At 40.7% G+C, this 21,910-nt stretch overlaps 1 protein-coding gene across 3 annotated transcripts in view; it reads left to right on the plus strand.

Annotated features, from left to right (window-relative positions):
• Positions 1 to 21,910, plus strand: part of ITPR2 (inositol 1,4,5-trisphosphate receptor type 2) — a 248,277-nt gene that overhangs the window by 51,479 nt on the left and 174,888 nt on the right. For 2 of the 3 annotated variants that reach the window (XM_062491836.1, XM_062491838.1), the window contains exons 10-13: positions 9,873 to 9,917; positions 18,820 to 18,971; positions 20,326 to 20,425; positions 20,546 to 20,706. In XM_062491836.1, coding sequence (XP_062347820.1) covers positions 9,873 to 9,917; positions 18,820 to 18,971; positions 20,326 to 20,425; positions 20,546 to 20,706 — 458 coding nt within the window. Of the gene's footprint in view, positions 1 to 9,872; positions 9,918 to 18,816; positions 18,972 to 20,325; positions 20,426 to 20,545; positions 20,707 to 21,910 lie in introns of all 3 variants that reach the window. The other variant, XM_062491837.1, reaches the window with a different exon arrangement.

Below are 21,910 nucleotides of genomic sequence, written 5' to 3' on the forward strand. Positions count from 1 at the left end.
CCCAAGCTATTTCGAAGCTTTACATTTATAAAGAAAGGCTGTAAGGTTAGGTGAAAATTGGATGTCTCAAAGTAACAAAGATTTCCCCAAAAGTCTTTTCGGTGCATGTAGCCCATGTTGAAGGCACCCAAAGCTATCTCTGTGTGTGTGGGAGTGAGCTGCAGTTTGCTTGAACAGCCTTGCAGATACTGCAGGTTGGGACTACACAGCTGTGCCTTTCTCATGAACATACATAACCTTTTCAATATTCTAAATTGCCAAGATAAAAGTCTCTTTGAACTGAATATCACCTTATCAATTGTGCTGAACGAAAATATGCACTTTTAATATTGTTCTCCACATGTATAGCAGCTCTGGTTCTGTGATTTCTAAACTGGGCAATTCATAGTGAAACTATTAACACTTGTTTTATGAGGCTGTTAAACAGATATATGTGCCCACCCACAAGAAATGCAGGATGAGTCTGTCATTTCATATTCAACTTCTCAGGTGTGATTAAAATAATTACAAAATACATGTGCATCTGTCAAATCACTGGTCTCAGATATTGCAGTAGACAATAGATAAACCACAGTATGTTGCTTGCGAGACCTTGTGAGCATGTACATAATCACTGTGCAGAATTTGTAAGGAAAAAGTCTGTGATAATTCTGTTTTACTTAGCTGAATAGATTAGAGTTACTAGATACCTTGGCCATAATATGGCAGTAAATCTAATGAGGTCTTTAGCACCAAATTAGCTCTACTAAACTAAATGAATTAAGATAAGGCAGGTAAAATGGCAGCCTGAATGTTCACATCCTGTACTTCTCAGGAACTGTGGCCATAAACAATTACTGCTGTGGAAAACTTCTCTGGCTCTCTTAGACAGTTCTCCTTCCTCTCTCTTTAAGAGTGAAAGGGCACAGTTTAAGCTGTAAAATGGATCAACTCTGATCAGAGTTTTGTTCTGAACTCTGTTCTTAAAATCCCACATGAAACATCCTTCCAGCTTTTGGATTATTTTAGCACTAAATACTCAGTGGGGTTTCTTTTGAAGGTGGGAATGATTGAATTCAGTTGGGCTGAGCAGCACAGGATTACACACACATGAGATGAAATGGCAATAAGATGAATATTAATTGAACAGGAAGTCCAGTCTAATTTGCCAAGGCTGTAGTTCAGTGGTGAAGCACTCAGGGGCAACACAGGCTCCTTTATTCTCAGGTATTGGACTGTGCAGAGACAAGGCACTGTCCCTGAGGTGGTGTTAGCATGGACTCCAGGGCATGGGGAAGAGGGAATAGTCTGTGCTGGAACAGGGTCACTGAGCACAAGTGTTTTGGGTGGGTTTACAGGGACTGCTGAAGCCTCACAGGACTGTCAGCTGATTTTCACCACACTGTGGTGTATGTAAACCACTTGCTGAGAGCTCTTGGATCAATGGCCAATAGAAGTTACTTATATTTTTGGTTTTTCTAGAATAATCTCTTTGCATATTGCCTCACTCTATTTTTCTGTCCCAATTGCCCCAAAGTGCCCCTTTTTTTTTTTTTTGCAGAGAAGCTTTTGTACATCATTCACTTTAAATTGAAAATTGCTGTTAAATTTTGCTTTTACAGTCCATGGCAGGGGGTTAGGACTAGAGGATCCTTAAGGCCCCTTCCAACCCAAAACATTCTATGATTCTGTGATTAAAAATATTAGCCTGCCATGTTATAGATATTGTTATGGTATACATTTATGTAGATGGACAGGGCCATACCCTTCATAATAAATTTAAGCCTGTTGTAATAGTCACTTGTTTTGGATCATGGCGAAGATAGCTGAGTACATGCTCAAGTTAATATTGAGAGAAAATAATAATCTCCTGCCTTCTGTATAGCAAAGATTGTCAGAAGCATCCCACAAGAATAGTAAACAAAGCATTTAATTAGATTTTAAGAAAGATTACATAATTGTATGGGTAATAGCATTAGATAAGACAAAAGAAATGTAAAAGGGAAATCAGTTATTTAACTTGAGGCTATAAAGCAGGATTAAACTCCTGGAGCCCTAAAGAAACTGTCTCTCTAGTTTTATGGACCTTTCTTCCACTTCTTAAACTGCTGGAAAATGGAGTTCTGCATAGGATGTTTTATTAAGGCTTCTGAGATTGAGTATTTGAAGTCCATAATTTAGGCCTTTTCTTTTCCACTTGCTGGAAATTGGTCTACTGACAGAGATGCTTTTTATTTAGGAAGCAACAAGGGAACCCCTGTTTGCCAGAGTAATTTTATTTCCTTTTTTGGGTGACATGGAAGCAAACTTTTGCAGAAGGACTTGATCATGGCTTGGTCATGCATAGAGGGAGAACACAGTGTTAAATGCTCTGTGTTTCCTTGTGCCTTCAGAAGAATGAGACAAGTAATTAATAAAATAAAATATAAAAGAAAAGAAAACAAAGGAAAATAAAGGAAAATAAAATAAAAATGGCCTTGTGTAACTGAGATTTGAGCTACCTTTTGCTCAGGAGCAGTTTGTGAGCCAGAGAAAATGCCAGGAGATGGCAGCATCTACCAAGGCCTTCACACATCTCACAGATTTAATTTCTTGGTACTATGGGACCTCCTCACCTGGAGATGGCTTCAAAATCTTCCTTTGGGGCTGTTTTTTCCCAGTGTTTCTCCATAAAATGTCAACACAGCATTCTGACTAATTTCTGTCTGTTTGGCTTGGTGATTAAAGGTTCTGATAAGAGGGTTTGCCAAGCTGGCAGGGTGAACTCAGCACTGGAAGCCTTATTTCAATTTTTCACTGTCTCATAGGAGTGTGGGTTTGTTTTAAAGCTCTGTAAGGAGTGAAGGATAATTTCCAGCTATACATGAAGAGATGGAAGAGATTCAGAGGAGGAGGAGGAGGGATTACTGATTTACAGAGCCAGCCTGACCTGTTCTGCAGAGTTGGATGTGGCTTTTAAAGTGACGGATCTAGAAGATGTCCATTTAGCAAAACCCAGAGCTAGATTTCTTCAAGGTTTTTAAGAATCTTGAGAATGCAGCTAAAGTTCTTGACCTGACTTGTCTTGACTTTGGTGAAATCTGTCAGTGTGCAAATACCTTCATAAACCTGGCTCTCAGAGGAAGGTTTTTTTTCCCCCAACCAACTAATTTGCATTTGTGACCTGTGAAAGTGTTCAGCTTTTTCAATCCTGCCTGAAGCTGACTGCATTTGGGCCGTGTTTGTACATATAGAAGCTTTAGGAGTAAGGAAGTATGAATACATTAATGCAGCCTTTATTGTAATTTAGTAATTATGAGGCCTACTTCTGCTATTAAAAATACATCTTGCATTCGATATCTTCCAAAACAGCAAACGTAGACATGTGGTCTGTTCTTAAGTGCATTATTTTTGTTTATTTTTTCAAGATCACTCAAGAAGCTTTTATTCAATTGTATTTGTACCTCTTTATTTGTAATGCTCAACGGAGGTTTCCAAGACGTTCCTCCTTTATTTTTTATTGTTTTGGGGGTTTTGTGTGCCTGTGTTTTTTTTTTTTTGGTTTTTTTTTTTGTTGTTGTTGTTTTTGTTTTGTTTTGTATTTTAACAGTAGAAATGTCAGTCATGTCTAATTCAATCATCCCAATTTACTCCTGTGAGGACCCACTGAAAGCATATGGGATATTAATATTTAGAACATCACTCTTGAAGAGATGAGGATGCTTTCTTTTATATAACACAGGTTGACACAGAGATGCTGAAGCTTAGACTAAGGTCATGGTCCAGCATCCAAGTTACATTAAAGGATCTCTCAGATATTTTTATTTCTTTTCACTTCTCTGCAGAATGGGACATGGCTGAGTGGGGCTGAGCATTCGTTTCAGGTTCTCTGCCCTTTATCCCAGTAGAAGAAATGGAATTTCCCAGTTACCACTCATAACATGGAGCTACTCCAGCTTATACTGCTTGTGTGAGACCTTTAAATCTGTGCTGATTTAGGCATGGCAAAATGCTGGCCTGCCATTGCTTACACTGCATCTGGAAATGCTGTCAAGATGATCTTTCTTCTCGTATTAAGGTGAAAAATCAGGACAGGAAGGTGTTGCGGCTGCTTCTCATTCCTGTTTTTGACTAGCAGGAGGCCCTGAAGCAGACAAAAAGGTTCAGCTTTCCCAGTTCTCCCTAGAAACTTGTCTGACCTGTTAAGGCATGGCTCATGAGGAAAATAAAATCCTGAAAGAGAAGGCCTTTTAAGATTTTTAAACTTTGCTCAGATGATGATTATCAGGAGCTCTATGCTGATGCTGAGGAAGGGTTGAATGGAGTTTATCGAGGTAGAGTTGTAGCCAGTCTTTGTCTGGCAAGTTAATAAGATGGCAAAAGTCCTTTGAATGCCACTGAAAGTCTTTGAAATTGTGCAAAAGTCCTTTGGATTTATCGAAAGCTAATCAGTATGACATTAACAAAGAACAAAGCATGCCTAATGAAGATGAAAGATTTGAAAAGTGGATTATTTTTCTTTTGTCCTGGCTTTTCTTCCCCAAAACTCTTGCCCTTGTTGGCTGGGTAACAGGCTGTGTGTTAACAGGCTGGTTATCAAATGAAATGGGAGAGTGTTTGAGTGTTTTGAATTAAATCCTTTTATTCTTTGTCTGTCAGGGCTTCCTTCATAAATGCAGGTTTTAACCAAGTCATTAAAATGCTCATTTAGCTGAAATTTGGCAATCTAATTCTTCCCCTAACAAGATGCTTTAAATATCCTTTACCTAGTCAACAAAATTTGATTAAAATCAGCATGGGTGTTTCTTTCCCCAAACTCCTCTCTCTCCTTCTTAATTGAGTGTCCAAAAATAGCCTGTTTGGGTACTTTCCATGCATTCCTCTATGAAAACAACATTTAGTAGAAATATGTAATTTCAAACTTCTTGGCTTCTAAAGGATATCTAACTATGTGAAGATGCAAAAGTAAAATTAAAGCCAGGAATAACCTGTAAGATGATCTGCACAGTAGTAGAACCCCAGGAAACTATACACTGTGGACTTGTGAGGTTTGAAAACTTTAAGGTACAACTTTGAGTAGCTTTAATCAGTAGAGATGACAGAGCCTGGAACTTCTGGTGCTCAGTCTAGTGGAATCCCTCTCAGGATTTGCAGGTCACTTGCATTCTCTGAGCACCAAATACCTGAAGTAACACAAACACACAGAGATGAAAGTTGTCCTCCTGCGATGCAGACTTTACAGATTTCACTGGGTGAAAATTCAGGAATGAGATTCCTTGCCCTTCCAAGTAGTTTTGAGCAGCAATAATTAAAGACTTTGCATATGCCTCAGTTTTCTATGTGTAAAAGCTGACTTCTATTATGAGTTTGTCATACATACTCTCTCCTGGGGGCCTTCTGCTGCTCCCACAGGATGAGGATGTTGATATATGTATGCATTCAGACATCTAATCTTTTCTTACCACTGTGTACCAAGGCTGAGCCCGAAATCTGTCCAAGAGACACCAGTTTTTATACTCAGGAGGACCACCTGCAGCACTGACCCTGACCTTCAGGCTTTCTCTTATAACCTGCATGGTTCACAAATTGGGAATTTGGCTTCTTGCAGATGAGTTTGAGTAAATGCTATTTAAATATAGATTTAAAAGAAGGCATTGCCTTCTCTGTAGTTGCAAATCTGTCTCTAAACTGTCAATGAAAAACTCTTCTTGTGGTACCTTTTCTTTCCTATTCATGGAAGGGTAAAAAATGGCCATAGCTGAATTTGTTGAAAAACAAGCAGCAGAGGATTAGGACTTCTGGATTTTTCTTTACAGGAAAAGAAGCTGATGGAGATATATACTCTATAAAAACACCATATAATGAAGCTATTGCAGTAATACTTTATACAGTCATACTTTCTTAAGCTCTGCAGTTTACAGTTCATCATGTTGTTGGTGCATATTGGCTGCATGTGCCTTCCACTGGCATTTTGCAGGAATACTCACTGCTGTATTACAGTTACAATGTGGTAAATTGCAATTTCAAGACATCCAATACTACAAAAAGGCTTGAAAACTGTTGAGCTTTATTGAGGCCTATTTTAGCATAGCATTCTTACTTTCTAAACACCTGCAGAAAATTTTACTTGATTTCATTAGTAGCAAGATAAAAATATTAATGTTGTTCTTTTCAAAGCTTCTTTTGTTCTGGCAGTTTACTGAAGAATGTGGAAGGATCTTACATAAATCAGAAATAGCAATAGATTTTGGAGTGCTGAGACTGTCACTGTGTCCTTAGGTCATTCCAGGCTGGGATATTGAAAGGGACTCAGAACAGGTGTAATATGACACACAACACTAGATGATTGATGCCCCTTCTACCTGGATGATGTAGCATGGGATAATAGCTACCGGTCTGTTTTTTAGAAACCCTCAGTGCCAACAATCTCAGTTGAAATGAAAATGGAAGTGGCAACTGCTGAGCAGAGCTGAAAATGGGGCCATGGATGTCAGCCTGAAAACTGAGTTCCATTGTGTTTATGGTTTAATATCAGCATCTCAAAACTTTCTCTAAACAATGTATTTTTGGTTTCATTATTTCTGTAACAGCAGGGCAAGAAAAAGCATCATTAATGAAGTACTTGATTTCTCACCTGAGCCTTCTGTCACCATCACCCTCAGTCCACAAGTGACCTGTTTTGGAAATTTGAGGGCAGTCTGTTCAGTCATTTTGAAAGAAGGCAAGAAGGGTCAAGGGAGGGAGATCCTCCTAATTTCTCTGATTACTGCTATACATACAGTTTAAGGATAGGAAAATTCAGTTCATACTGGGTAGACAACTGAATTCACTTGAGCCCTTCAATGTAAACCTGTAGGTTCAAGTCCTCAGTGCGAAGTTTTCTGTGTCTAGTGACAAGCCTGAGGTGACCCAGAATTTTGCTTTGCTTGCTTGTAACCAGCAATATCTGAAGGTAGCATTGTAATTTATCCTTTCTGTATCTTCTCTGCACCTGTGCTGGAAGGCCACGGTGTGTGGCTGGGACTGAGGGGTACTGCCTGCTAATTTTGTCTCTTCCTGATGGGGGACCCAAGGCAGAGAGCTCAGCTTGGCTATTAGAAATGGGACACCAGGATTATTTTAAGGTGTCAGGTGAACAAATGTCATGCTGAAAGAACTGTGGAAACTTAAGAAGGAATCAAAACTATGTGAAAACAGTTACATATGTGTGTCTTTCTTCAGAAAATTATATACTTGTATGGCCTTAAAAATCACACAGCCAAGAACCTTCCTAGCAGGAGCAAGGAAGTCTCACTTTAACCATACAGCACACAAAGAGAAGAGCAAGCCAAGAGAGACTGACTGTGAAGCAGGGTTACACACGTGAGAAATGATGAGTGATAATGGTTTCAATCTACCATCCTCACTCTGGCTGCAGGGTTCCTTTCTGACTGATATATGTGCACACTCTGCAATGTTTTTCAACATAAAGCCTTACAGCTTGTACAGGGGCTGGAATGAGAATCTACTGAGCAAGGTGGAAACTATAAACTATTCCTCAGACTCAGTAATACAGAATATTGTTTTGTCACTGGATGCAAAGAAAAAACCTAGAACAAGTTATGGATTATGTGTTTCAACATAGTAGCTCTTTCCTACATATCTCAAGCAATTAAGATATTAATATGCTATCTGCCTGAAGCTCCATTTTAAGATTGTCTATTAGGTAAGCTTGCCTAAGGTTCACCTTGTTCCACCAAAAAAGCTGACAGAGGAATGCACATCCATTCCATCCGCCCATTTCATGAGACTTAGCAGTGTAGAGTAGGTTGGTGCTAAGATAGGTGGGTAAGAAGGGAAGTAGTTTCTAGTAGCCGGGAAAGAAGAGTGAAATCAAGTAAACAGACTGAAGTGCTATAGACCTCAAAGACCCAAAAGAAAAGCACCCTGTGCAATTCTTCAGCATTTTCTATAGTGAATATAGACATTCAATGATATTTCGACATCAATTTCTTTTAGCGGTAGATAGAAGGAAAAAAAGGTTAAACTCAACAGTCTCTTTAACCTTTCTCAGTCTTGTCATTGCAATTTTGCTTCAGAAATACAGACTTTTTCTTTTATTTTCTTTCTTAGGGATAGAAAGAATAGAGGCTACCTCTCCTCTCTAAAGCTGGCATAGTTTTGGACAATCAACCATGTAAGAGCAAATTGTAAAGGTCTCTCCTAATCAGTTAATGGGATAATTAGCTAATTAGCTAATTAGTTTTTTTCAGTGCACTAGCACACCTGTCACTCATCTAAAGATTTAATTCTGGCACCTGGCCAGGTCCCTCCCAGCTCCACCCCCTGCCATGTCAACATGTGCCCACCCCCCCCCCCCCACATCACCACGTGGTCACACCCCAGCCACATGACCATGGTGTCACGTGACCCCAGTCTCACATGACCCCCTTTGAGTCACGTGACCCCACCACATTGTCGCGTGACAGTTCTAGTTTTTCGGTGTTCACCTCTCATAACTTTTGCTGTGTAGCAGTAGCAAGAGGGAATTGGAGTTGGGAGACTATGAGAGTTTCAGGGAGGAGCAAAATGCAGGATTTGAGATAGGTGTCAGCACAGGGAGGAAAGCTGGCTCTGTAAATTAGGTTTGTAATGGTAACACAGTGGCTAATGCAGAAAATGAAATGGAGACAAAATAAACTTTTGGTCATTTGTTATCACATCAAGTGGTGACAGATAGGCAAGATATTTTCAGCCATTTGACAAAGATTTGAAAATTTTCCTCCTTTCTTCAGGCTCATGTTGTGGAGAGGAGCAGGCATTTTGAGGGGTTAAGGAGATATAAATGATTATTTTTCAATAAAGGGCTTGTCAGCTTAACAAAATCTCTTCACAACAGTTGTCTGTGTAATGTTGGATGTATGATAATGTGATATTGAAAAGCTCCACTGGGATTTGTGCATCTTGGCCTGTGCAATTCTCTTCTGACTCTTCCACATTGGTAATGCCAAATTCAAGCCAAGAAAATGACAGTAGTCATCTGTAAGATGTATACACACTGTAATTGCCTAAGAACAAAATTGTCTTATGTAACTTCTAATCTCACTTCAGCATTTTCAGTGCTTTGATGGCATATCCTGTGTCAGGGAATATTGGTAAATATTGATGCAAAATTGTTTCTTCATGTAAATCAAATCTTGAAAGGTTTCATGTGCAGCCAGTGAGTGGGTGTGTGTGTTTTTGTTTATTTGTGAATGTATCTGCCTACATAATCCCTCATTTTATAGGCTACATATTTCCCTTGTCAAAAGTACAATGATATTACTTCAAATTTATTATTGAATTGCATCTTTCATCCAAGTTTCTAATTTTTCTTTAGTATTAATTAATGCTTGATAATCCTGATATGGCATAGGAAATATTATCCCCTTTAATAAGGGTTGAACAGAATCACAGTATAATTGAATAATTTTCTCTAGTGGCATTCTCACTCCTGTTTCAAAGATGTGTTACTGAGTTCACTGTCTTCTCCTATAAAATCTCAGTGCACATAGAGAACATTAGGTTTTTATCTCAATCTGTCTGCCCAGGGTCAATCCTGGAAGTGATTGCATGTGCATGTGTGGGTGACTGTAACTGGCTGCATTTAGAATAGTAACTGTGCTTTCTTCATCATCCTTTTTGGGCTTCGTTATTTGAGATTCCTCTCGAGTTAACAAGCTTGATTGCAAGATGCTCTTTCTAGAGGTGAGGACATAGCCAGCTAGGTCAGTCAGAAATTGAAGCAGTAAGTCTTTTACTCTCACACTGCTTCTAAAACTCCACTCGCCTTTTGCAGGGTGGAAACGTAACAGAGAACTGAACCAAGCCTTCTCCCCTAGTTATGAAATGTCTGAAAGCTATCAAGATAGTGTTTGACTTCTTTTCTTTTCCAGCTTAACCCACACTACCCAGAAGGTAATAATGAAGGCAAAGCTTTGGTAAGTGGAATTTATATGTTGCATATAATCTGGGGGATGCTATATCCCTTACCCAGCATGTCCTGACATATGGAAACCCTTCATAGCTTTCCTTTTCCTTACATGTTCCAGCTGCTGGGATTGTTTTCCATATGCTGTGTAAGGTAGGATGCATCTCAGAACTGGCAGTTCAGAAAGTTTTCTCCCACGTTGAGGCAAATGATAAGAAACTTTTTCAAATTCTGCGCCAAAGTGGCATTAGTTGAAACTGTTGTGCTTGTTATCTGACTGCAAATATGAAATGTGTTCATTCTTCTCGGCTCAGATGTGTTATTTCATGGCAACAGCCTTTGCCTGGTACAGCTTCAAGAGCATTTTAGCTAATTCTGACTAATGAGGCAAGGCCAGACATGGAGATTATAGTGAGTGAAGGAAGTGGAGTTAAAACCTTGGGGGAATCTTATTGTTACTACTTCAACAAATATTTCCAAAAAGAATCATTCCTCCATCAAGTTCATAAGATTGCCTTGGAAAGGTTGAGATCTTCTTTAAAAAAATTCGATTTAATTTCTTTCTGCTTGCCTTCCGGCTTTTGTTCTTTAAGGGGACACATTTTCAAGTTTTCCTCTGCACAGGGAAGAAATTTTTTGATTTTTCATGACATGAAACCCAAGATTCTTACATAATCACATGCCTTGAGGACTGCAATTTTAATAAAAATGGAGACTTTCATAGCAGTTGGCAACATTGGTTTTCCATCTTCACTGATATTTGGCGTTAGTGGTGATATAGTAATAACAGCTAAGCTGTCTAGAAAGATGAGAATTCTCTCCTATGAAAGTACAGAAGTTCCACCAGTTATTTCTCTTTTGCTTTGGAGTGAGACTTGAGGCCTTTGAAGCTTTGGAATGGAAATCAGGATCAGTTCTAGAATTCCCCAGTGAGTAGGTGTTAGGCCCTTGTCACTGAGGATTCAATCCTATTGTATCACACCATACTTACTTACAGTGTAGGTTTTCCCTCTGTAGGCATTTCAGTTCATCTAAATAGTTAAATATTCCCTGGACTGGATAATGACAAAGACACAAGAGTAATCTAAGCATGAATGTTAAAGGTGGCTTCACTGTCAGTTTGGCTTACTCCTTCTGAATACTGGTTTCAGCTAAAACCCCAGAGCAGATAAATCACATTAGGGAAATACTTCCAATAAAAAAGTAATCAAAGCTGATTGATGATCAAAACTGATATCTCTGTGGAAATTTTAATTTATGAAGTCAGCACTTTCCTGTGGCAGATGTTTTGTGGAAGAACTTCCAGCAGTTTTTGGTAACACCTCCATGTAAATCCAAGTCTACGGGCTCTATTAGTGTGGTAAAAATCCCTTTGGATCCTTCACCACTTTATAAGCTTGTTGGAAATGCCATGAGTCAGCAATGGCTATTTAAACCTTCATTGTGGCCTTGAACAGCCAAATAGAGGAACTTCACATCCCCGTGTAGGAATTTTTTATGTTACAATGATGCAGTGTATTGAATTGTCCCTCAAAAGTAAAAGAATCTTATAATATTTGGAGTTCTTTGAGGGTCAGCTATGCCAGTCTTGTATCCAATAGCACATAACCTGGAGCACACGGGCTTTCCTTGCTCTGTGGTTATCATCTAGTGTTTCCTCTGCCTGGTCACTGCCTAACTGGCTCACTGCAAAGGCATCTTCTTTTCCATCTTTTGAAGCAGTTAATTTTGAAATACCACCCATTAAGTAAATCTGGAGGGGGGAGGTTGAAGTGGACCTACCCCAGCAAAATTTGAAGGCTGAGTAGCAGGGAAATGGGAGATGAATAAACAAATCCTTGTGGCTGAAGGGCTGAACCTGTAGCCCTTGCTCTTGAGGCCAAGACGGCAAATGGAATCCTGGGGTGCACTGGGGAGAGCAGTGCCATCAGATCAGGGAGTGATCCTGCTCCTCTGCCCAGCCCTGTGTGGCACATCTGGAAAGCTGTGTCCAGTCCTGGGATCATCAGGACAGGAGGGACAGGGAGCTCCTGGAGCGGGGCCAGCGGAGGCTGCAGAGATGATTTAGGGCCTGGAGCATCTGTGACAGGGAAAGGCTGAGGGAGCTGGGGCTGTCCAGCCTGGAGAGGAGCCCCAGCTGAGAGGGACCCTCATCCCTGGGTGTCCCTGTGTGCAGGGAGGGCTCCGAGCAGGGCCCAGGCTCTGCTCCGGGGGGCCCAGCAATGGCACCAGAGCCACGGGCAGGGACTGAGCCCAGGGGGTTCCACCTGGACAGGAGGCAGAACTTCTTCCCTGGGCACTGAACAGATTGTCCAGAGAGGCTGTGGGGTCTCCTCACTGGGGATATTGCAGAACCAGGTGGACACAATCCTGTGCCCTGTGCTTTGGGATGGCCCTGCTGGAGCAGGGAGGTGGCACCAGTGACCCACTGTGGTCCCTTCAGCCTGACCCATCCTGGGACTCTCTTTTCCCTACTGGGCTGTTGGATTGAAAGGGTAGCAGCTCGTCTCTTGTCTGGGTTTTAAAGGCAGCACAGCCATCTGTGCATTCTGTGCCAACCCTGAACTCCTCAGTGTGTGCTGGGGCTGCTTGTGCATGTTCACAGCCTGATTTACAAGGTCCAGTTGCTCAGGCAACTGAATTTTGGGAAGCAGCAATGGAGGAGGGTTTTCCATGATGCAGCAGTGGGCACAGACACTGAGGTTCTGCTTAAGCACATCTTTTCTGCCTTGCCTTAAGTGACTCCGGAGTTCGGAAGGGTTTTGGCTCCAGAGAACATAAATATTACTGGAAGTCACCAGGACTTCTGTTCCCAAGCATTAAAGGTACGTTTGGACTGAGGTTCATTGCTTGTTTATGACCTGCTTCCTGACAATCCAACCAAATTGTCTTGAGAAGCACTGCTTTTAATTCTGGAAAAATTTGGCCTTACAATGAGTTGATTAATATTCCCGCATCTAAGCTTCAAAAGACTTCTTTTTTTTTTAATGAGAAGACCTTTTTGTGATTTAACAGTCTTACAAAAAAAAAAAGGCTTCTTCATCTCTTAAAGTCTAGGAGATTGTAGTGTATCCTGTATCAAAATGTGTTACAGCTCCAACTAAATGCAAAATTAGTGGTTTTTTATGCTGCAAATTACTATGCCTTTTCTAAGGAGAGAAATGTACACCATCAAGAAGAATGCTACAAACTTCAGGGAAATATCAGGAACAGCTGGGAACCTGCCATTTGTCAGTACCTTTGTGTTAAAGGCTGACTCTGGACGGGTACCTTATGTCCATTTGTCTGCATTTTCATGAGAGGGCTAATTCTAACCGGATCCAATCTGACTTCTACTGTTGAGATTTTTGTTAGGATTGAGACTGGTATGCACTTACTAATCTTGTAAAGAAGTTGGGCAGCTCTACCATGGGCTGCCATGTGCAATGTGATGTATCTCCTTTGACTTCTGTTTATTTATCTTTATGATTTCCTAACATTCTGCAATTCTAACTTTTCCATCTTGCTGCCAACCCAGGAGATTTTTTTTTCTTCTGATAAACACTGTAAATTAATTAAAAAAAATACATTCCAGAAACGATGTTTATTGAATTATATATTGTACAGGGGTGGTGCAGTTTAAACAAGTAGAATAGACAATGTGAAAAACACTGAAAAGAAAAATGGAAAATCATGAGCTTAGAAATGGCTGCTTATATAAAGCCAGCAGTCAGACCACTGGGGAGGCTGGGGAAGAATGGGAGACAGGGATGCCGGCACATTATTATTATTCTACTGTTGCACACGGGTCTGAATCAGCTCTGGAAATGCATACATTGTTTCTTACAGAATGTCTCTGGCTCCTAACAACAGGATTGCAACGTGATGTCTCTGCTAAAAATGCGATGACTCACAAATGAGTCAACAGTGAAGGTGTTACAGGAGGCTAACTGCTGTGCTGTCTGCCAGGGCTCCTAGCAGGCAGGAGCAAGGCTGGCCATTCATTTACTCCATTTTCTTCTCATAAAGTATTTTTAAAATAATCTAACCTATGGAGTTCTGCTCACGTTACTGCTCTGTGAAAATGCTGGTTTTTTTAAGAGCCTCCTAAACTGGGTTAACATATTGAGATACCACATTACTCTGGATTTAACAGGCATTTTCAGAACTCTGGCTGCTATTAAATTTAATTTCTGATGAAATCTGTATTGCAGCTTAAAGCATTCAGGAGCAGGGCATTATCCTTGTCTGTCTCTATGCCACAAGAGGTGTCTTCACCAATTGGAATTGTAGATTGGGTTTCTAAAAGAAAAGGCATTTTGGGTCTGTCATGTTTTTGTATTGCTTTTTTTGCTGTTGAAATGAAGACCCTTCTGTAAGCAAAACTCCATGTAAATCTCTTGAATTTTAGGTATGATGCCCAGTTGAGTTACATAAGGAAAGTTGGATAAGGTAGTAATTAGTAGAAAATTATATTAGAAGCTGTGAAAAGGGTTATCTGCTGGGCTGTAAGTATCAAGGAAGACAAATCTGATTGTACCTGATTATTTTACCACTGGTTCCAGCATGGGAATTGTCTCTCCTTACATTTGCCCTCCACATGGCAAGCAGTATGTCTGCATTGCTTTTTCTCTTCAAGCTTCTTTTAAAATCATGATGCGCTGTAAATAAGTGGTGGTAGCCCAGGAGTTACAAACTTTGCTGTGGGCCTGGATAAATATTTCTCCTTCTCACCAAAATGGTTTTTCTCACTACTAGGACTCCTTTTTTGAATGTTCAACCTTTGCTTCCCTAGGTGTGTCTCTTTCATCCTCATGAGTGATTTAACCAGTGCACAAGAATGAGGTGATTGCACGTTCCTCACCTTGGATATGTGTGATGTGACTTGTGACAGCCTGTTGCTAGTGTGTTGTAGTTTGGGACAAGCAAAGTTATATATATTTTCCTTCCATGAGTGTACTATTTGGTAATACTTTTTTACTCACAGTTCTCTATTGTCCTGGCATGTGATTCAGCTGGTTTTTATTGTTTTTCTATTAAGTCTTGGGAGTGCTCTCCTTGGCTGTCACTGACCACATTGCCAACGTCTCTGAAACTGTTCCATTGGCTTTCTCTTCACACTGCTTTAAGCTGAATTTTCTTCTCTCTGCATTTGAGTTCTTTTGCAGTTCTTTTCTTCCTTTCTCTTAATTGAATCCAGTTTTGCTGGCTGTATCTGTTCATATGCCAGTTTCTACCTGAGCAAATGTCATCTTGTTTTCATCTGCTTAGGAATGCAGTGCTTCTCCTGAGCTATTGTCTAATTAATTTAAACTAGCCTAGTGCTTTCACTTCTTTTCACATCCTCACATGGACTCATCTGCTGATTCAATAATGGCTGGGTTAAGTGCGGATTCTGACGGCTGCTTACTAAATTTAATTTATCATGAGAAGCTTTCAGTATGCAAGTGTCTGTGCATTCTTTCTCTCCCACACAGGCATGTGCACGTGCACTGGGACATAAACTGAGACATAGATACAATCCATGTTTGTTCCTATGTGATGGCGTCATTGCTGTCTCTTGTGTACCCCTTGTATGCAACTTGTTTCCAGAGCTGTCAGGTTGGGGGTCACTTCTTGTTAGATTTTTTTTTTCCCATGAGTAGTGCTCAACTCCCATAACCCAGGTTGAGTTGTGAGATTCAGATTCTAAAATAATACTCTAAGGAGAGTTCTTAGGTTTGTGGGGAAGTTCAGCCTGGAGCTGCTGTACAGCTCTCATGCAGGTCTGATTTTGCTCAGCTAAGCTTGGCATTGCAGTTAGCAATGTTGCAGGCACTGTCTTGACCTCTGTTGAAGTGGAATTTCTTTTTAGGCTAAAAAACAGATCTTGCTCTTACATCTGCCAGCTGCTAAGACTGGTTGGTGGGATTTAGGACAGGTGAGCCAGTTCCATTGCTCAACTGGATCTATACAACTGTTGGGGGCACCAGGGAATGAGCAGGGTTAGCCCCAAACTGCTGGGTGAACTCCTCCACAGAGCTAATGGTTGGTGTGAACTGCTAAAGCACAGGGGACCTGACATGCCTTTGACTCTGCTTCCTGCCAGCTCTCCCAACTTATATACTGGTCATGGTGTTCTGTGGTGGGGAATATCCCTTTGCCCAGTCTGGGTCAGGTGTCCTGTCCATATTCTCTCCCAGTATGGTTTCATATTTTGGTCTTTGTTTTACCCAGAGCACCAGGATAAAAAGAAAACCATACAATTATGAAGTGTCCTGCCTTTTTGTATACCACACATTTCAGTTTGGAAATTATAGTGAAGTGGGTAGTTTCTGGGAAACCCTAACTAGATTTGAATGTAAGTTGTGGAAAATATCAAAAAGCTTGGCTGCTGTTCTAAACTGTCCTGTGCTACTCACCCCTTCACAGACCTCTTGAATTTTAAACTGAATTTCCAGTTTTCTGTTTTGTTATGAAGTGTAGGAAGTAATTTTTTATTTAATATTAGACTCTGACTCACACCTCTTAAGTTCTCAGAAGGATTTTTTTATTGTTTCTGTGCCTTTTCAGTTTGTGTCTCATCACAAGTATGTAAAACAAAATATGTATAGAAATCACAAAAGCAATTTGCTATTTTCTCAATCCTTGCATATAAGTTAAATTTTTTGTGCATTTTTCTGTAGTATTTTTTGAGCATGAGATACAGGAGGATGTGGGGACTGTCAGATGAGTTTACTCTTGTGCAAGTCACAGGAGATGGTTCCTCTGTCTTAGCAAGCCTTCCTCTCGAACACTTGTGGCAGTACTCTAATGACTTGAGAAGCCTAAGAGCAGTTTCTTTCTGTATTTTTTTTCCTGCTCTCTCCATTCTTGATAGAAGTAATGGGATGGAAAGCTGGCATTTTGTAAGCTTGATAATTAAAAAATTGATGTTTTGGAAGGATTCAAAAAGTGCCTTGAAATGAGTTGATAACTAGCCCTTTCTTTCATAATTTTACTCCTCCTTGATTTTGTTGTTTAATCTCATTTGGCAACGTGGATAATCAAAGCTTTGCCCTTGATTATCCCTAACAGTTTGGTTTTAATCAAGCTACTAATACAAACCAAGTACAGCCCGGCCTTTTACATTGTACAGCTCTTCCTTAGCGGTGTATTGTAAATCATTATAATAGCATTTCATGCTTCCAGGGTTGGATTTTTTTTTTCTTTTGGCTTTCCTCATTCTTTTTCTCCTCTCCCTGTGTGATGTATTTTGTGTATGTGAAGGGCCCTGGGCTGCCAGTCTCTTAATTGGTTATCACTCACACCAGTAATTCTGTTTGTTGCTGTGTGGATACGGGCCCAGACTCCGAATGACTGTCAAGCCAAGAAATGTTCTCAGGGAAGGTGGCATTTGGAGTCTGTAGGCAAAGATATAGAGGTGACTAAAGATACCAGGATGGTGCTGTGGGGGTTGCAAAATTCCCACAGACTCTCAGCAGCTGGGGGGAGGAAGATCCCACCTTAGCTCACATGCCTTGTTTGAGTAACTCTGTCCCTCAAAGGGAACAACTCCTGGCCTTGCAGTAGGTAAGATCAGAGGCGTATTGGACTGTTAAAAGGCTGTGCTGAGATTTGTTGTGGGCAGATAGGCTGCAAGGATAGTGCAGAAGGCAATCTCTCCTGATGAATTACAGCTGTACTGATTACTGAGGAGTGGAAACATCTGTGCCTGCCCAATGAGATTGGGTGCTAGAAAAGAGTGGGTCAGTGGGCCACCAGTTGGAGTTCAGGTTGGGGCTTGAGATCCAGAATCTGCTGGAGTTTGGGATGGAGTCTGTGGGCTGTGAGGAGGTAAGGGACACATGGCCATGCAAGGGACAGTTAGGGTAAGGCAGCTAGGAAAGGGACAGGTTGGGGTTTAGCCAGTCATGGAGAGAGGGGAGAAGGAGTCAGAGCTGTGTGGAGCTGCCTGTAAGAAAAGGAGTCAGTGGTGTGTGGGGCTGCCTATAAGGGAAGGAGTCAGAGTTGTCAGAAAGAAGTGCATTGGAAGAAGGCATGAAAAGTTTTCTAGTAAAGGACTGGTTGTGATGCCAGTCTAGTCTGTCATGACATAATTGCTACAATTTGTAATACAATCCATCTGGGACTTTGCCTGTCCCCCTTGCCATGACAAGCTGGTGCTGACGGAGCAGATGTTCTGGCTCTTGCTCTTTGGAGAGCGTCCACAGGATGAAAAAAAAAAGGCCTCAAGCTGCTCCAGGGGAGGTTCAGGTTGGGTATCAGGAATAATTTCATCATGATAAGGTCTGACAAGCATTGGAAGAGGCTGCCCAGGGAGGTGATGGAGTGCCCATCTCTGGAGGTGTCCAGGACTTGGTTTGACAAAGTGGTGATCAAAGGCTGGACTTGATGGTCTTGGAGGTCTTTTCCAACATAAATGATTCTGTTATTCTCTGAAAGTGTGCTGCTCTGATTCTACCATCTGAGAGGAAAAAGCTATCAAACTTATGTAAAATGACAATGGATTTTGGCAAATTGTTTACTTTTAAAATCCCCTCCTTATCTTAAAAAAAATAAATTATATATATATATATATGTAATTTTCATTAATTCTCTTCTTTCAAACATGGCACTTTCCAGACCAGCACTGTGTAGTTGCATCAGCTAGGAGTGAGCAACTACTGCAGGTTTTTTGGAGTTGTATCTGTCAAATAAAGGATATCCTGTGCTGTAGCACCTGTGTAGCTTGTGGCCTGCTGCTGTCCTAAAAACCATGTGAAATCCCATGGGGCTAAGTGCATCCTTTATGTTACTCCAAAACCAGTCATGGTAGATTCTTGCTAGAAGGTTAAAAAAATAAATTAAAAAATAAAAAATTCCAATTAAGATGTGTTACTTGTCTGCAAGGTAATTGAAGATTTTCTAATGGGCCCTGATGCAAGCAAATAACCCTTGTGCCTAATCAGCAGAGAGACGGCGACCTTCCTGCTTCAAAGAAGAAACGCCAGGCAGGGGAGAAGATTATGTATACTTTGGTCTCTGTGCCACATGGAAATGACATCGCATCTCTCTTTGAACTGGATGCCACCACCCTTCAGAGAGCTGATTGCCTGGTTCCAAGGTAAAATGAAATTAAAAAAGGGACAAAAAAGTAGTGCTACATTGACAGGGTTTCTTCCTGGTATTATGGTGGTGAGTAAAGCAGAAAAATCAAACATGAGCAAGTATTATCTTTCTATTAAAATCTGAGGCGTGTTCACGGGTAAATAAGGGATGTAAAAAACATGATATTACTTCTGTGACTGGGTAAAATAATTATAAGGATAAAAAAAGTGACAGTCTGTGAAGAGAAAAAATAATGGTCTAAATATTGCATAGATCTGTGTGAGGGTAGAAATGAGCTCTGTGCACTGTTTGGAAAAAATGTACTTTTAATAGATTTAACTGAATTGTTCCTAGCCAAGTAATGTGTGGGGTGAGCTGGGCTTCTGCTTCCCTGACAGATCATGATGCCACTGAGCACATTTGTTATTCAAATGTATTCAGCAAGTGGCTTCTGGGTTTTAATTGTCAATATTTGAAATTTTAGCTGTGTAGCATAGCTGAGATTGGTTAGATAAGTCACACAGTGTTGGTTGTGACTGAATGGGCTGGCAGACACTTGGGGCTGGTTGTTATGAGGGTGGATTTTAAAGCTGGGTACCCACAAATACTGATGTATGTGACTTTGAAGTGTGTTTGCTGTGCTGAGTTCTGCCAGATAATTTGCTTACTTCAATACTCAAAAGCCCATCAGTGTGAAAGGGAGAGTGTGAATGGAGACCACAGTGAATATATTTCAAAAGTAAAATTCAGAGTTAAAATTGTAATTGATTTCTCAGCTCTGCTTTTTGATAATACCACAGATTATAATATGGAAATAATTTAGAAGGATGTCATATCTGCCCTTTGTTAAATTGATTTTCAGTTGAGAACTGGTACTATAAATGCTTGCTCTGGAACAAGGGTTTGCAGGTCATAGTGATGAAGCTGTGAAACCATGGTCAGCTTTACTTTCTGGCTTTTGTGCTGTGACAGCTTAAATGGGTTTGTTATTCTGCAGAAAAAGAAAAGAATTTGGTTTATTCATGAAATGCATTTCTATTCAGATGGATTTTATAACATCTTCCTTTTAGCATTTTTTTTCTTTAAAGAATATTTTACTCCTAGACTTGCATAAATACTTAAACCCAGCATTCTGCATAATCACAAGATACTGGCTGTTGTTGAAGCTTTGCTCTCAGTGAGAAAGAAGGAGTCAAGGCAAAGGGGTACTGCACTGTCTTTTAGGTCCACCTCCCCCTTTTATAGCAGTGGCTGGTGTGGTTCTTGCTGTCCAGCCTCATGCCACAGGCAGGTGTTGCAGGACATCCCACTTGTCCGCATGGGCTCAGGACTGATCCATCTCAGCTGCTGTTTGCTCTGTCCCCCTTTAGGAACTCCTATGTCCGACTGAGGCACTTGTGCACCAACACTTGGGTCACCAGCACCAGCATCCCAATAGACACTGAGGAAGAGAGGCCTGTGATGTTAAAGGTAAACAAAATCCCAAACTCATTCCTGAAGCTGTCTCATTTCTAACCTATGAAATGTACATAATAATGAGGATAAATGTAAGAGGACTGCTCATCCACTTTAAACCAAAAACTATTGCAGATTGGGACGTGCCAAACCAAAGAGGACAAGGAAGCTTTTGCCATTGTATCGGTTCCTCTGTCTGAGGTCAGAGACTTGGACTTTGCCAATGATGCCAACAAGGTTTTGGCATCAACTGTTAAGAAGCTGGAGAATGGAACAATAACCCAGAATGAAAGGAGGTTAGTGAGTTTTCTTTTTCCCCTGCTAAATTAATGTTTGGTTACTCATGATAACACAGTCATGGATAGGTGATATCCATATGGACAGAGGCTGTTGGGAGAGGGCACTTCAGTTCTGAGAGTGCCAGTCTGGGGTTAGATTCCACCACTGTTGGAGCATCCTTGCTGTACCTCAGGTTGATCCATGTATTTCCTGTGTAAAACAGGGGTAAACAGCGTTTCCTCAGCTCACATAAATAAATGGGTGATGTCTTTGTCTGGATTTCCTTTGATAATCCACTTCTGAGCTGTAATGTGAGGGTTCATTGTATCAGATTCTCATGTACAGCACTGCAGGGGTCTCGACAGGTGTGAAGTTCAGGACACAGCAAATCTGCAAAAGCCTTGGAAGGAGGTCTCAATGTGACTGAGAAGCTGCTCTAATAATCCCTTTACTTTCTCATTTCTATTTTCCCCTGTTCTCTTTTTATATTTTACATAATTTTGGTGTTTACCCCTTGTATTCATCCCCATTTTGTCTGTGGCGCTATTGGAATGTCTGCTCCTCATACCTCCCCCTGAATCAAGGGATTTTGTTGTACATTGTAGCTAGATATATTCCACTGCCAGTGATGTAGTTCATTATTTGTCTTCAGCTGCCTGTGGTTAAACTGAATATAAGACTGCATCTCTGGCAGTGTGAATTCATGACTGTAATACATCATACACAGATATTTTTTCTGAAAATGTTAATTTTTGGTGGTGAAATTGAGTTTTTGCAGTCAGTTTCCAATAGCAATTAGACCAGATGGTTTAATATCCTAACAGGTACATTTTTAGTGACCTGGGTGTGGGAACTCAACCTTGAAAATCTGTGGGGCCATTTCATGATTGAGTTGACCCAGAGAGGGATATGACCATGTCCAAGTGGGATGTCCCTATATGAACCCTGTGTCACTGTCTGTTTTGTCAGGTCTTGATGTTGACAGATTGGCACAACAAACATGTAAAACATTTCAGAGCTGTTTCACAACAATGCCATTATTTGTTTGTTCTTGAGATTTCTTTTGGAAAACCCCCCAGATATTTTTCCTGTCTTATCACCTTCTAGCATAGGGAAGTAGGAGTCCTAACAGTTTATTCCTCATTGTTTCATCCTACAGCTGCCTTTCTACTTTATTTTGTGGGGGTAACACATACCTTGCTGTGTTCTACCAGGGGCTGA

This window comes from Cinclus cinclus, chromosome 4, assembly GCF_963662255.1.
Source record: "Cinclus cinclus chromosome 4, bCinCin1.1, whole genome shotgun sequence".
Classification (NCBI taxonomy): domain Eukaryota; kingdom Metazoa; phylum Chordata; class Aves; order Passeriformes; family Cinclidae; genus Cinclus; species Cinclus cinclus.